At 42.3% G+C, this 16846-nt stretch overlaps 1 protein-coding gene across 2 annotated transcripts; it reads right to left on the reverse strand.

The window, feature by feature from the left end:
• Window positions 1–842: 842 nt before the first annotated feature.
• kdm4ab (lysine (K)-specific demethylase 4A, genome duplicate b) lies at window positions 843–16643 on the reverse strand. Of its 2 annotated transcripts, XM_035635568.2 has the most exons (23): window positions 16487–16643; window positions 15366–15528; window positions 14878–15053; window positions 14282–14396; window positions 13910–14103; window positions 13172–13221; window positions 12941–13044; window positions 12695–12832; window positions 12317–12543; window positions 10481–10647; window positions 9648–10324; window positions 9195–9302; window positions 8868–8997; window positions 8548–8723; window positions 8084–8297; window positions 7530–7609; window positions 6081–6136; window positions 5269–5377; window positions 4271–4462; window positions 3357–3527; window positions 3090–3209; window positions 2628–2720; window positions 843–2493 (listed from the first exon to the last, which is right to left on the reverse strand). In XM_035635568.2, the coding sequence occupies exons 2-23, from the start codon at window positions 15504–15506 to the stop codon at window positions 2356–2358; spliced, it is 3576 nt and encodes a 1191-aa protein (XP_035491461.1). In that variant the 5' UTR covers window positions 15507–15528; window positions 16487–16643; the 3' UTR covers window positions 843–2355. The 2 variants fall into 2 exon arrangements, with proteins under 2 accessions (XP_035491461.1, XP_035491462.1); XM_035635569.2 differs by lacking the exon at window positions 9195–9302.
• Window positions 16644–16846: the final 203 nt, after the last annotated feature.

A 16846-nucleotide genomic window follows, 5' to 3' on the forward strand; every position in this document is an offset into this window, starting at 1 on the left:
TGAAATTTAGTAAGATTAACCATCTCATTGAGAATTTATAAGCAGAACACAAACACTATGATCTAGTTGTTTGCAGATCCACTCTCAGTGGAGGCACACGGTTAAGATTTAATGAAAAAAAATTATATTCTTTGGACTTTTTTTTCTCTTTAACAATAAAATGGCTGCAGTTTTTGTGCAATGGAGACCTGTTCAGATATGTACAGTATGATGTTATAGATGTTTTATTTAACATTTGCCATTTCTAGAAAAAGCAGTCAATGGAATTTGCCATTGAAACCTGATGAATGTCTCCTGTTTTTGGAAGGTCAATGATTATACCCATTCCCCTCAACAACTACATTTTTTGCCATAGTGGCTTCTTTTTCCTTCAAGTAAAAGTAACTTAGCAGGGAGTTCTAACAGAATCATGACAAGCAGAATGTAATAAGTATACGTGATTAGAGATTTGAGCCAACATGATGTAACTTCAGTCTTCATCCAGGGTTTTTTGTCCTACTTTTGTGATCTGATGAAAACTCCAGAATCGGGGCCGAATCCAAGGATGTTTGTTTGCATGAGTGAACTGTTGAGAATATCGTTTTGACAAATCAAGAGGTTATAAATCTGATACAGTCCACGCACCTGTAGTTCACAGAGCTTGTAAAGAGTGCAGTGACAGGGAGGAGCAGGAACCATCCTTCTAATCAAATTCCAGCACTGGTCTCCACAATACTCATCCTGTGTTAGACATCAAAACATCAAACATCAAAAACATTTTTGTTTAAATGCGAAATGTGAAAATGGTCATTTCATTTACTTATTTTTTGTGTTGCTAGTTGAGAAAAAAATGTACCAGGGTCTTTTCAGAGCTCACACTTTACTCAAACAGTTGATGTTTACAAAGAGTACACAAGATTTGATGCTGCCTTGGACGTGAGTCCCAAATGAAACCAAACAGACAACAGTCATCATGACATGGGCACATCGCGAGGCGTCCGCCCACCTCGTCCGACTGCAGCCAACATCTTCTCATGACTCTTTACACAAAGGACTGTCTCAAAGCAGGTACAAGGGACATGGCGTGAAGGAAAACTTGTATGAATTAAATCTGAAAATGATCCTCTTACAATGGGGTTCTTCACCTGGTTACAACCTTTGTCGCTAGAGCTATAGCATTTGACACACGCACGCACACATACCAAGCTTAATGAAGTCTGTGTCTAGAAAATGCTAAAGAAAAAGAAGTCCCACGGCAACAGGTTACAAGAAGAGTGCTTTCGCTTAACGGGGAACACGAGCCAGATTATTCACACCTTGAAATCCAATGAAGCAAAGGCGAGCCTAAAAATTTTGACAGAATTTCTGTAGTCCCATCAATATAATAAATATAAATACATCTGAGTGTGAAAAGGACATGACAAAAATAGCTCTGTTTTCAAATCTAATGCACTCGCATAAATAAAGTTCAATAATAACATTAATTACAACAGTCATAATAAACCCTTAAGCTTTAGAAAAAAAAAAACTAAGTACGCTTGACCCTTTTCAAACGTAAGGCTCGGGCCACGAAAACACACGTGGTTTTCTTCTACTGTCACAGTAGACGCACGTCGTCATAACCATGAGGAGAACGGCTTGCAGACCATGATGCACTGCACAATGTGACTGGTACAATTTAAAGTTGTGTCAGACACTGACCCTGATGCATCATTTCAGTTCTTTGGGGTTATAATAAATCAAATTGATGAGTCAAATTTTTATTGTAGTCATTAGTCAACAGCTGATTGGCTCACAGTGTACAGTTCCGCCTTTTCATTTGATGTCATGGCTGAAGAAAAAATAACTGACCCAAGATCACATTTCGTCTTAAAAGCTCATCGCCAAGCACTGTAAAATATTCTGATAACTTATTATAAAAGGCAAGAGCAAAATGTTGTTTACAAAGAAACTTGATAAGAAAAACTATGCTGTTCACTGTGTGTTTACTTGATAGCTGCAAAATGTGGTGGGAGAGAAAAAGATAGCCAAACATTTTCCTTACTTAATAATTGATAGATGGCTTCTTCCTGAGAAAAAGAAAAAACAACATGAATAGGAAGAAGAAAAACAATCTACAGGGTGTTATGGAAAATGGAGGTCTAACAATATGTATTCAACGCACGCATAAGTCTTTTAATGTCCCAGCCGTAGTTTATAAATATATAGCCTGACAGGCTGTGGAAGAGGAGGAAGAGGAGGAGGAGGAGGAGGAGGAGGAGGAAGAAGGTGGGGCGGTCGTCATCAGTATCCAGAAACGGTGAAGACCTGGAGCTCTCTGCGGTGAGTTGAAGAGGTGGTGGTGGAAAGCAGGTAGGGGGAGTAAGGAATAACCAGTTACTCCATGATGGCCCGGTAGATGACGGGCTCGACGAAGTCCTCCCGGTATCGAGAGTTGATGACCCGTTGCCTTTTGGAGGTCTGTTTGACGTCTTTCTGCGCGAAGAGCTCAAAGCGCATGTCCGACGCCACTGACTGAGGCACAGAGACAACAGGGCAAAGGACGTCAGTGCTCGCTCGAACCGCAGATCTAAACCATATAATAATAATTATAATCCGTGTTTAAACAGTCACTCCTCACTACACTTTGCATAAAAGGGACTTGTTACCATTCGTGACTTGACTCGTTTGGGCAGATCCTCATCCAGAGTGTAGATGTCCTCTCGCTTGACAGTGATTTGAGACCCATCCTCAAACTCCACCTGAAAGTACACACACACACAAACGCACGCACGCACGCATGCATGCACGCAAATCAAACCTTTAATATACAACTAATGTGCATTGGAATTCCGTTCACCACCAAGTATTTGCACAAATGCTGCAATAAACGTTTAATGACACAGGTATTCAAGCACATGCTTCATGACTTTATATGGGTCAATAAAGACCACGTGAAAGTGCTTCCCTTGAAGTCATCACATATTGATGAGCAAACATCTATTTTTAAACATTTCAATTTTCAAACATGAGGCCACCCACGATAAGAGAACCCAGAATCTTCTGATGTGGATTGGACAAACTGAGCATGTCAGGTCCGGAGAGATACAAAGGGAGGAGGGGGAGTTTACCAGGTACATGGGGATGGAGTGGGATGCTACAAATTTGGCTCCGTAGATCAGTCCATCTGTCCACCGCACTTGAACAGCGTCACCACCAGTGGGCGGACCGAGGCGGACGCAGTCACGGTTCTGCAATTACATCAAAACACGTGGAGTTTCAGGTTCAGGTTCAGTATATTAGATATGGACATTTATCTGAGAAGTAAACTTTAGCTGTCTCTCATAGTTTACACCCTGTGCAACAGTGGACAAATAAACATATGTGATGATATATACCTCGATGTCCTCAGGGAGGAGGTTGTCGCTGTAGGACCCGTCGTCGAACACCACCTCGTAGAAGGTGGCCGTTGTCAGTTCCACCACGTCGCTGTGGTAATAACGGGTGTTTCTGTATTTACAGATCACCTTCTGCCCCACTGCCAACTCCCGCATGGAGGCCTTGTTGCGCTAAGGGAAAGAAACGGACTGTTAGTATTAAAAGCTTTTAACTCCTTCCTGCATATGGAGAAATAAACAGAACAAGTCAGAAAAGACTGGTATACTGTAGAGACTAAAACAATATTCAGTCAGTAATTTGTAGCCCAGACTCATTGTCATGAAGCTCAAAACCAAAGCAGCTAAAGACAAAACCTTCACAGAAAATTCAAACCGGAGCAAACAGACGTCCGTCTCCTCCAATTAATGAATCAAAGCATCATTGACATAAAGAAAAAGTAAGTATCCCTGCAGCACTTTGAAAGATGACATTAACCAACTATTACTGTGCTGCAGTACAATAACATCTTCACACCGAGACAAGTGAATTCATCCATCTCACGAATGGAGTGGATTTATATTGAACTTAAGTATACCAAATGGCACAATCACAAATGACGGAAAAAATTAAGCCGTGAACACAAACAGCTGTGAAATGCCATTAATCGAGCAGAGAATGTAACTGTACATTTCATAACCTTACTGCTTGAAAAGCTCTCGTACTTGAGGTCACTGGAAAATGATATACGATTTGGGTTAGATTTGGGCAATTATAGGTGTTTGGAATCTGATCTTTCTAACACAACATTAATACTCAGTGTTACACACTTTGTTGTGTACACAAACTACACAGCTACACACAATAATATAGATTGTTATGTGAGTTTTAGCATCCACTTCATCACTATAGGCCCCGACTGCTTTCTTCCCGTTACCTCAGGTAGGATGGGCGTTCTGTGTCTATGGCAGGTGACGAAGACGACGAATGGCCAGTCATCCGGGTGCATGAGGATCCCAGCGGCCTGAGCGCAGGTGGGGTGAAACGCCGTGGAGCAGCGGCCGTGGGAGCACTGGACACAGCAGCCAGTCACTTCCCTCTTCATCCGTTTCCTGCAGTACACACACTTCTAGCGGAGTGACAAAGACACAGGCAAAGGAGGGAGAACGGGGGTCAGGAGGAAAAGTAAGCACGTTAAGTAAAGGAAATACAGCGGAAAGGAAAGGAGGAGAAAGGAAACAAGCCGAGGGGGGAGGACGAACAAAAAAAAATGTTATCAAGGGAAATAAAGGAGACAGAGAGACATGAACTGGAACACAAATGTTAGAGGGAAATTACACAACTTCCTTTTGATTGGGTCCTCACATCATATGTACTTATTTAGTGGACGCACTGAGATCGGGACCTATAACAATGGACACAAGGCCAACGACTGTGGTCCAAGTCCTGCATCATTTCCAGTTGACCATTCGTACGTGACTCACAGGTAGACAGAAGATAAGCATGTACAGTGAGCCTTTCATTGTTTTCAAGTAAAAGGGGGAAAAAAGAACGAGTTCACAGAAACAACATCTATTCCTCATAGACATCCAGGGGCCAAAATGAGAAGTAGAACTGAGAGAGGACAGTCAACAGAGAGAACCACAAACAGATGCCACCAGAGCATCCATTTACCAAGACTCTAATCTGGATATGGGTCAAGAATGTTTGGAAGTGGAAAAATAGAACTGACTCAAAATACCAGGAGAAAAATTAATGAGTGAGGTATTAAAACCAACAACAAGTAAAAAAGGGATTGCTTGAAAAAAGGAGACAAACAGAGCAATAACTCAGGGACGCTACAGTTCAATATCAAGATTCTAGCACATTATTTCATACGTGATGCTACAGATGTGTCTCTCTCACACCAACTGTAACTGTGAGGAGGGGTCTTACCAGTCTGAACCGTGGCAGTGGTATGGCAGAGAGGTCGATGGGGCTCCGCTCGGTGACGTTGACAAAGCAAGCTTCCAGCACAGTTATGGCACACAGCACATGAACCCACCTGAGTGGAAGGTAAACATCAAGTAGATTCAGGACAAATAGTTCAACGTCCAGGGTGCAATGGTTTCCGGAAATGTTGAGAGCACATACTCTATAGTGTGGTCGCAATGTTTAAACAACGAAACATCATGTGTGGGGACACACACAGGCAAGACCAAAGTACCATCTTCTTCATCATCATGCTTACAATGTTACATCAACCAAATAGCAACTCCCAGCTCTCAGTCTACATGTAAGCCAAGATTTTTTTGTGAATGAACTGAGACGAGACCGACACACAGCGGCCCAACAAACATTTAGAAGCCAAGTGTCCAAAGACGTTTCAAACCGGTAACATTTGGGCATGTGTCCCACAGTTCCCTAGAAATGTGACACTGTCACTGTACTATCATTAATACAAGGACCACTGCTGAACTTCAATAGGGCTTGAGCTATTTTTCACCAGCAAAGGAGAGTCAATAAAAATAAAATAAAATCTGGAAAAGTTTTAAGAGATTTAAAGGTGCTCATGGATTGTGATGACCTGATTTTCTCAGGCAAAGATTTTCTTCTTCCAAAGAGGCAATGAGGACACTACACTGTCATAGCAAACAGTTCAGTACAGTATCTTCAGTCATGCCCTCATGCTGCACTAGAACCAGAAAAGAATGAAGAAGAAGAAAGAAAAAAAAAAAAGAACTATCCTCGTCTGCTGTATTACTTACTTGTCGTTGTTGGCTCTCTGCAGAGCGCCGCCTCTCAGGGAACACAGACAGCAGTCCTGCAGGGAGAAACACATAACAATGTCTTTTATTTTGGAGATACCAACTCTGGCAGCTGAATTCTTCATCCTATCACGACTAAATATGGATGTTTGGATATACAATATTCTGATGTATGTTTTTTTTAATAGCTTAAACCAGGCATAACTAAGTCTATTTTTGGGGAATCCGATTGATGTATATCAGCTGTGTAAAGCTCAACTCTTTGCTATGGTTATGTCTGGTTCCGGTATGGCAGCTGTCTGGAGCACCACACCACAACATGCGGACAAAAGATTGAAGTGGAATCAGCGTTTGATTGCCAATCACTTTGTGTGAACTCTTTAAAGACCAGCTGGAGAGCATTGCCAACATGACGCCTCATCAGACTAGATTTCTAGCCGGCTAAATGTCTAAACCAATAAACAACAACTACAGCCAATCAGAGCGCAGCGACATGATAACTTTAAAGTTGGAGTAGTCTGAACTTGACATAAGTGAACCACAGAGTGGCACTTAAAGGTTAAGTATGAAGAACACGGGCATTGAGTGAAGTGAACAGAGATGGTGTGGATTAAAAACGGTCACTTTGCCTCTACATCAGTAACATTCTTCTGAAGTGCAGTGGCTTTAAAACTTCACAGTTTCAGTCTGACATGCAGTTCTCAAAAGATTTGACTCAAACACTACAGCAAAATATATTAAGTAAAACAGGAAACCCTAAATAAGTCAACAGACTTAATAGATCACGAGTGGTCTGAATAAGGGTAAAACAACTGGATGGGGACAGGTTGAATGATCAGTGACGTAGCTCTTAGCCACAGTAATAGCACGGATAACGAGCTCCATTGAGAAAATATGAGATGCGTTAATAATCTATTAAATGGATAACAAATATTCCTAGCATACATTTATCCCCTTTCAGCTCATAGTCTCTGAAACTGAAAACAGACAGTATGGAGTCACAGTTCAATGTGAGGCATCACACTGAAGCCTGATAACCTAATGTTAGTGTGCACATCAAAGTCCATTTTTGTTTGATACTTTACACTTTGTTCAACTGTCTAATCGGGAAAAACGCTCACCTAAAGACATCACACATGTAAGGCCAGAGCATTCATTTTCAACATCAAGAAAATATAATTATCAATGAAACCTAAATAAAACACTGGCGCACTATTCACATTTCTCAAGGCTTTTCCAACCAATTCTCTGCTGCTTACACCTGATCATCATCATCTGTGATGCTGTACTTCCTGACATTACTGAACAGTCACCAAATGGCCCACAATATCAGGAGATCTGATAACGGGAATAACAGCTCTGCTGCTGCATTTGAGTTTGTCCGTTATCAATAAGGTGAACTGTGTTATTGATTTGTCTGCTGTAGGTGTCCAAGCCCCATTAACTGACCTCGGTGGTGGCATCAGCCTCACAGCGGGCACACAGCCAGTCATTGAGCTCCGCTTCATCACCGGATACACCATAGCAACCTGAAAAGGAAGAGAAGACAATATGTCACACATTTTTATTCTGTAACGCTTGTTTTCACAGGTTGGTAATTTATTGAATTGGATTTTAGTTCTTTTTGGGTGGGTGTTTGTGAACCCCTTGGAAATAATTTCAGATTCAAAAGAATGGAACAGAACTGATTGGACACTAAATATATTTTTTTGAAAGGCATGGGCTGTGTGTGCAAGAGCTCTTTGCACCGTTGGCTGAATAATTAGCATTTCCACAGGTGTGTAATCATCCATGAATGCATTTATGGCCTTTAGAGAGTTAGAGTTTATATAACTGTGTAACAGTAGTTTTTTAAAATAACTGTTGAGTGGTGGTTTTTGAAGAGGAACAAAGGATCTGAATGAACTGTATGTAGGATACATTTCACTTTACAATACCTCAAGTGCTCCAGCCCATGCATACTTTATTTAGACACTTGTCAGCTACATCAAAAGAGGGCTTACTGGTGTGTACACGAACACAGCACTGAGCACAGCTGACGAGCTGGCTGGTTCCGTCCTCTCCGATGTGGGGGTTAGACAGCTGTCCCTCCTCGCTCTCGTTCGTCTTGCTGGTTTGGGTGTTGAAACACATTTCTGGGATGAGAGGTTTGGACCACTGGCGGCCCCCTGGACGGTTCACTAACGTCAAAGTAGAACTTCCACTACTGGAGTCGGACTTGAGGAGGGAAGATTAAAAAACAAAACAAAGGCAGGAAGCTTTTTAAAACGTTATTCCACGCATCCATTTGTAAGCATGTTTTCTGTTGGAGTTTCAACACATCTGCTTCAAAGGTTGATTGGCATAAATGCCAGTATTGATAAACTATGACTGTCCACTGGATATTGATGTAAAAGCATGTTAATAACGGTTAAAGCCACCAGCACAACTAGCATTTGGGAACACATAAAATGCTTTTAATTCTCACTTGATGGTAAGTATGAAAGATGAGGCAGATGGAGCAGAAGGGGGCGTGCTGCCCCATGCTTTTGTTGTACTCCCTCTCTGCCTCAGGGTTATAAGGTCGACACTGCCACAGCTGGCTTAGCGGCTTCGCCCACTCCTCTTTCTCCTCTTGTTCAAACTCCACATTTACACACATGTCTACATATGGGAGAGGAAAATAGATATCAAGTATTAGAAAAAGAACACAATGTGTTCGGGATCTGATATTATGAAACTAGCACTCAAAGGAGGTACTATAACATTATGCAAATGAACTAAACACACAGACAGTGTTGTGCTTACCTTCGTCGCTGTGCACCTCTCTGATCAGAGGGTGGTGGCGAGGCAGCTTACGGAGCAGTTCATGCTGCTGTTGCTTCTTCACCACTGACTTGCAGTATGACTGCTCTTCTGATACCTGCTGGAGCAATGACTGTAGAGCAAGACCACAATCAAACACAGGACTTATTTTCTATCAGCATAAGCAATCAACTTAAACATCAGTTGCCATAACGTCTCCCTATTTTTCGAGGCATATTGGGAGCTCTGTACTGTACACATACATCCCCTGGTAATCATTAGGACCAATCATCCCTGTGAGAACTCGGATCAGAGCCAGCAGCTACTTACGTGATGACTCTGAGCGATCACCTTCGTCTCACTGTGATTTGGTTCCTGGAGAGGAACGGTGTCTTTCAGGATGACAATGCCACTATCCGCAAGGGGGCATTGGTTACTCTGTAGTTTGAACAGCATGAATAACATTGAAACTTTGTGGCATATTTCAGAATAATTCTGAATTCTGCCACCATCAAATATTGTTTAGTTAGTAATGATTAGTGATCATGCTGAGCTCGAAAATATTAGTATGCAAACGTCATGCTTCAGTACAGAGCCTCCAAAAAGTATTGTTGCCATTTTTCCCCTTAATCTCGACATATACATCTGTGCTACAATGAAGAGAGATGGCGGACTGCTGTTTTAGCTTGAGTGAAGGGAAAATTCATGTAGCACACACACTAAAACATGCATGTGCACAGAGTAACAGGGAGTAACATCTCTGTCTGGGGACAACACACTGACCTTTCGCTTGTTGCTCTTGGGAGTTTCTTTCCCTGTGTTGTCCAACTCTTGAGGTTGTGGTTGAACCTGTAGGGAAGCAGACCTGCTGGTGGGCTGAACTTCAGGCTCCTCCGATTCCGGCAGAGCCTCAACGGACATTGACATTTGAGGTTTGTCCTCCTCTTGGTCCCGCTTCTCCGGACTCTTTGCTTCAGATTCAGCCGTTGCTACTTTGGTAAGGATGAATTTAGATTCGGGCTGTAGCTCTGTCGTTTCACAGCTTGGTGCCGGAGACGAAGGCTGTACCTGTGTGCGGGGCTGTGGGTGGGTTTTGTGCTGGAGATGACGGGGTTGATGCTCTCTGGCGTAGCTGTGCACCTGCAGCTGTGTGTGCGGTTGCCGCTGCTTTTCTAGAGTGTAGCTGTGCACCTGAAGAGTGTCTTTAGGACTCAGTGTCCTGTGGAAGAGCAGGCTGGCCACCCCCATTTTGCGGGATGGCTGTGCAGAAGCTTCTGCCCAAGAAGGCGCCACTGACACAGACAGATGTCCATTTCTGGCATGAGACTGAGAAGAGATGGCAGGTGCACGGGTCTTGGTATAATGAGGACGGCCTCCATCGCTGTTACTTTGGGTCAAGCCTCTGTGAAACGGATCCATTAAAGTGAGCTTGGTAGGCGTGACAACCAGTTTTGGTGGGCCTGTGAATTAAAATCAGAGGGCCGTTTAGAAAGATAGGGTGAAAAGTGAACAGTAAATGTAAAGCACTACATTTTATGACAGAATTTGGCTAAAGCCTTAACATGGGGTGTCAATTCCCTATAGGAGACCACTGAGATGATGGACAGTTACAATACCTTTATTCCTCTTGCCATCTTGTGATGTAGTACGTGGGGGTATGAGGCTTAGCCTGGGACGCTTCCCGTAATGCTCCTCATCTTCATCATCTTCATCCTTAGGAACAACCTCCTCAGGTACCTCCAGACACACCCTGTGTCTCTTGGTCTCTATCCTCTGTGTAGTGCTGAGGATGGAACAGAGGAAGAGAACAGAGACACCTTAGTCACATCCTTTTCATTTTCATCACCAGGAAACTGTACATTCACTTAAAAATGAAAGCACAATAAACACATTTTTCAAAGGACTGATTGAATGTGAGTATACACCCTATGCACCAATCACCCATGTCATTTTAGGATTGAAAAATATTTATAAATTTGTTCTTGTTAATCGCTCTTTTCATTTTGCCTGGTATTTATAAAACAGAAAAAAACAACAAAAAACAACAATGTAATCCCTTTTTAATAAATAAAGCAAAACATGCTCCTCACTAAAACTAAAGTGAAATTGAAAATGGAATTAAAAGTTATATGAAATAATCTAATAATCTAGAGAAATTTGAAAACAAATATGATGTTGGCACATACAAGGCTACCCTGTGTTGTGTCTCTCCGCTCTATCTTCTTAATTTAATTCACTCCAGCCAACTGACGTTTTGAATTGCCCTCCCGGTTTCTATCACCTATAAAATCTGGCTGTTGGCCAATGACGTCCAGCAGCTGCATGGGGATGACAGCATGTGGTTAACCATCTGCTGAAACTACAGGTGGTAAATGCCTGAACACCTGGAATCCAAAATATCCCAATCACCTCCACAAAGGCGATGCTGGCACTGGTGGAAAGGCCTAAGAAATGCTTTACTTATAACATAAGTTGTTGTGACTGCCATCTGCTGGAATTTAAGCAAAGTGACACTCAGCTATACCAATTATTACAGCCATCAGGTACAACGGGGGTCAATATGATCCATCAGAGCTGCTTGTCTGATGTCGAATAGCTTCAAACCACCTCCCTTCCCCTACACCTTTGTTATCTGAGGTCAGACTTGTGGCAGGACGGCTGCAATTGACAGTGTGGAGGTGAGAAAACAGATTGGGTTTGAACTCCAATTCCTCTGTGGCACTTTTACAACAGAGTTCAAAACTGGTAATACCTTTCTGAAGAGGCCGATTGAAAATGTGCACCATTGTCCCCTATTTTAATGATGCTGGCTCTCACACTTCTGGATGCATGATCTCTTACTCTTACATATGCTAGCACTGAGTAAGTATTTCCTTACAGGGTTTACAGCTCGTTTAACAGAATATGGAGTAACTAGTTTATGTGCAGAAAATTCTAAATTGCCATCTGTACCATATAACCATAGATTAAGTAGATATTTTTAATTGTGAATACTGACTAACAATACTAAGACTGCACATGAGAAGGATATGGGGGTTTCTGTTGACATCTGATAAATCTATCACATAAGTTTGCTTATATCCCCAATGACTGTCCCCACTACTAGGCTAACAATGTCATGGTCATCACAATGTTTCACTGTAGATATTGTCATATGGAAATTTTGTAGACCTCGCCCAAGCCTATATACCACAGTTAAAACCCAAACCAATGCAATTACACAGAAGCAAGATGAGGGAGCAACGAAGCCATACAGATCAAGGTCACAGGAATGATAAACTCTACTCACATGATGACACATGGCTGACACACACAATTATTCAAACAGGAAGTGCAAAACCACCAGCAGTACTAAATGTCCCCTAGTATGTCAAACATTTCACTTTTAAAAGCATTTTTAAAAAAAAAGAACATTTATATACTAGGACACTGTTCTGCAGTAAATGACTCACCTCTTCCGCTCCCCGTCCTCTCCACAGATCTCCACAGAGCAACTGTTACTGTTGCTTGGGATGTCATTTACAGAATCCCCAAGGAACTCCTTAGCCTCCGGAGTGGGTCGTGAGTGGTTGATGGGCAACACATCTCGCCCTGCCAGCCACTGTTCGTAGCGATCTGGCTGGAACTTCTTCACAAATACATCCATGGAAATTTTCACCATGTCCTTGCGGCATGAGCACTAAAGGAGATTAAGACAAATACAGGTTGTGATTAAGCTGAAGTAAAGGTAATCATATGAATACATATTCCATTCTTCCTGGCAAGATTAAAAATCTGATTCAAATCAAGATAAGTATGGGTTTCTAATGCTGCCATTTGGCAGTCCTCACCAAAACGGCTTGCTTGCCATATTCGATCCATCTCTCTGTCGCAAAGTTGGTAGACTCAGCACAGTTGAAGCCGTGGTTGAAGCCAGCATGGTAGGCGTAGGGGAAAGTAACCATGAACTCACCAGCCTCCTGAGTAATCTTAGAAATAAGCAAGGAAATAATTAGTCACTTAAGCTTATATATTTGGTTTGTGTAGAGGTTATAGAGACTAGATCGCCTGTGGGACAGCAGATACTCTTTCCTTACCTTTTCAAACGGAATGCCATATTTCTTCAGGATAGACGGAGAGATGAGAGTCATCTTGTGCCTCAAGAAAGCCTCACAATTTTGGGAACTACCAGGAAAGAAGCCTAGAAGACAGAAGAGCAGAAAGATGTTAAACCGCATAGATCACTTTGAGTTTCAGGACTGCAGGACAGTAAAAAAGCTTCATACTGTTGTACACCAACAGAAAAAACTATTCCACTGCTCTCCTACCTTGAGCCAGACGCTCCAATCTCTTCCCATGCTCTGGAGGAACACAGTACCTGCAGACAGTCAAGAGTCTTCTCATTCACAGGAAACAGATTGTGTGCATTGATTGTATTATCCATCTGCTCAACTATCTACCACTTACATTAGATACTATTAGATCATGGATAAAATACAAGTTAGACAATAGTTGAGGTAGGTAGTCTAAAGTAGCTGAATGGCTAACTGTAAGGTCTACCCATTGCATTTTACATAAGAGCATGAAATTAAGTACATTTTCCTTTAGGCCTTGAGATTTCAGATCTTGTAATGAAGCTGGGGCGGCTGCCAGTTCAGACTTTACAACAGCACAACAGTTACACTGAATATGTAGATTTGATTGGCTAATGTGGTGTGTTGTCACATGATGTTGCATTACGCTGTCGAAAAGGGAGCCACATTTTCCAACTCACTACACATCATACTTTTTGGAAACCAAAGCATTCTGGGATAGGATCCCCTGCCGTTTCAATGATGCAGTGACACTGTCTTGAAATGGGAAGCCTGCCTTCAGGGTGTGAAAGTGTCTTTACGTCAATGACACCCATTTCCACGTGGAAGAGAAGGTTTTGTTCAGATGTAACAGCAATCAACATGTATAGCAATACCGCAGGTGTAAAGAAGAGGAAGGAAACCATTTTAAAAAATGTTCTACTTAAGAATGTGTAATAATCTTGTCGTTAGCAGAACAGTTGGTGTTCTTACCATGATTTGGGCTCTCCAAAGTGCAAGTAGTTAATACTGTAGAGGTCCATGTCCTCAGTGTGCCATGCAAAGGTGGTCTTCCACATACCAAAATACAAGTAGGGTGTATTAACACCCTCAATAGTGATGCCGCTCTCACTTTCAACGGTATCCAAAATAGTGTCCAGGTGGGAAATGTTCCACTCTTTGATTTCCTGCAGGACAACAGCAAATAAAACATGATGAGAATTTAAGTAATGATAAAACTACTGTGATTTGTAATATTATCAGTGTGCTGCGTTTATCTGGTTGACAGCACACAAAAAATCCTACACTACTACACTACAGATCAATACTCAAGATGGGAGAAACTTCCAAGATATGGCAACTCACAGGGTCATACAGGCTTCCATTAACATCTGCTCCATATATTGGAGGGTTGAACGTCACATTCTTCCAGTACTTCCTTTCCAGCTCCTCAAAGTCATCATAATGCGGACTGCAGAACCTGGAGAAGGAATGACCAACAGTTCATTAGTTCCAACACCGTAAATGAAATTTTAGTATCAGAAGATTTAAAGTTTAGTTGATAGTATTCAACTGCAGATGAAACATATTCTCTAGTTTACTTTTTACTTCCATCTTTTACAGTTTCAAAATAACAAAGGAACCAAAACAAATGTTTGAGCTTCATGCATGGTTAGTTCTTAGTCACACCTCCAAGTATCACTGCTTGTAAATGCTTTTGGCCGCCAACGAGTCTTTCAATTCCTGTTTTTAGACAATTCCCCCTTGCAAAAAAATGCTTTGATATCTATTTACATTCTTCTCTTGGTTTGTGGACATGAAGTATTTAAATTTTTTAGACTCCTAGGCAGCATCTTAGAGGAGCCAATGGCTACTGATTGTTGGGATATTACAGATATTTTGACCAGGGTTGCCAAAAAATTTTCATACAACTTTAAATGAATAAAAAAGGCACTTCTCACTTGTCACTGTTGGCAATCTTGCGGAACTCTCTGACGGTCATAGACTTCTTCTGAATGTTGTACTGCGTGAAAAGGCCCGACTGGCCTGTCACCACCTGCTGGATGGGTGCAGGTATCACCAACTCATCGATGTCATCATAGGATCCTCTAGGCTTCCATTCCTTTGGTGGGACAATCTAGGAGGAAAGTGGACTGTGAGTTACACCAGTTGTTATTAAGATGACTCACCAGCAAACCCGTTTTCCCCCCTTGACAAGCGAGTGTACACATGTTGACAACATATAGTGGAATGAAATTTACAGATGACCTGATGTTGGTTTAACTATTTCAGAGTAAAGGAGACAGCTGTCAGCCTTCTTAAAGTTGGAACTGATATTCGTACCATTCTTGGTTTGAATTTCATACTTGTGCACCACTTTTTGTGCTAATAAATACAATCCCATGAATTCTAGAATGTCTGTGTGAACACGTGCACTGTCGGTACTTACTTTAGCCAGGCCTGCCTTGTGTGCTCCCTGGGACTCCACATATGCAATGTAGCGGCTGAAGTTCTTGAATTGCTCAGCAGTGGGGTAAAAAGTCATGATCCCCTTGGAACCATGGTTTTGGGAAACCACGTCGGACGCCATCCCAGAAACTCAGTGGCAGAGCCTGCACATTGTAAATGGGATATTTGGATTTAACATAATTGTAAGAGAACCATTTCATCATTCATTTGATCTAAGCATCTTTAACAAAGTCATATTTTGGCCTGCATTCTCTGTGGCTTCATAAAATTATTTCCAAGAATATTAAAAAAGAGAAAAATCTAAATGTTATATTATGTAAGCAGCCATAGAAAGATGTTAGTATGTCTGATTTGGTGTCACTGTTGCTCACTATGGCGGGGGACATGCTGGCCTGGACGGGGCTGGGGGGGAGTGTAAACCGCCCCTGATTGGTTAAACACACGGCTCTTTAATTCGGCCCAACCGTGGCAGCGCAGTCAGCTACATGCGTCCGCTTGCTGGTTTGCTACAGAAACACGAGCTAATTCGGGCAGCGAATATACACTGGTTCATTGCTAGTCTGATAGCATAGCCATGGTAACTAAGTCCCATTCAGTCCTGGCAACGAACACGACACTCGAATGAACGTGCACAATTACCACCGAGTCACGTCAACGTGTTCCCATAGTGTCACACGGAGAAAAACCAAACAGTAGCTAGCGATAGCTGGTTAACGTTAACACCGCGATGGGACGAGGCTATACCCCGCAGCCCACCGTAGCTAGGTTACATGCTAACCAACTCATTCGTGCAGTGAGCTGCTCACAAGCCTGGACAGAAACGGCAACAGCGTTCTTCCTCACAAACCTCGGTAAGTTGTGACTTTGCAGCCAAGTTATTCCCCAATAGTGCGCGTTAGATTTGACAGATGATACAAACAATGAAACTACCAGTCGCCAAGTCAGTGATTACCGTCCCAGGAAGTAGTCTACACCCGACCCCCTTCCGCCGACATTAGCTGCTGAGCAGTTCCGGCTACTTTAGCCACCGGATTAGCATTGTGAGTTAAGAAGCTACGATTTCGGGACGACCGTGGTATAACTCGACATGCGGACACTCACCACCTGCTCTCGGTTGATTCGGGAGTTGTTTCCGGCGGTGTGAATGCCTCGTAGTCAGTGGAAACAGCAGTTGCGAACAGAAGAGAAAGAGGACTGCTCGCTAAGTCAGTCCCCTGTGACAATCCTCCATTACCACTTCTACGCACGCACACGCACTCCGCATTTTGTTTACCACAACACGCATGGGACACGCTCAGCCAATCAGAGGGCGGCTCTGATACCCCTTGAGTTTAAATCAAAAACTATTTGAAATGAACGTAAATATTGATTTAATAAACCAAAATATTACCCCGTGTCCCATTTTAGATCTTTTATATATAGATATAATATTTGGTCAAAGAACGTGTATTTTTTTAAGAA

This window comes from Scophthalmus maximus, chromosome 5 (assembly GCF_022379125.1).
Source record: "Scophthalmus maximus strain ysfricsl-2021 chromosome 5, ASM2237912v1, whole genome shotgun sequence".
Taxonomy (NCBI): Eukaryota; Metazoa; Chordata; class Actinopteri; order Pleuronectiformes; family Scophthalmidae; genus Scophthalmus; species Scophthalmus maximus.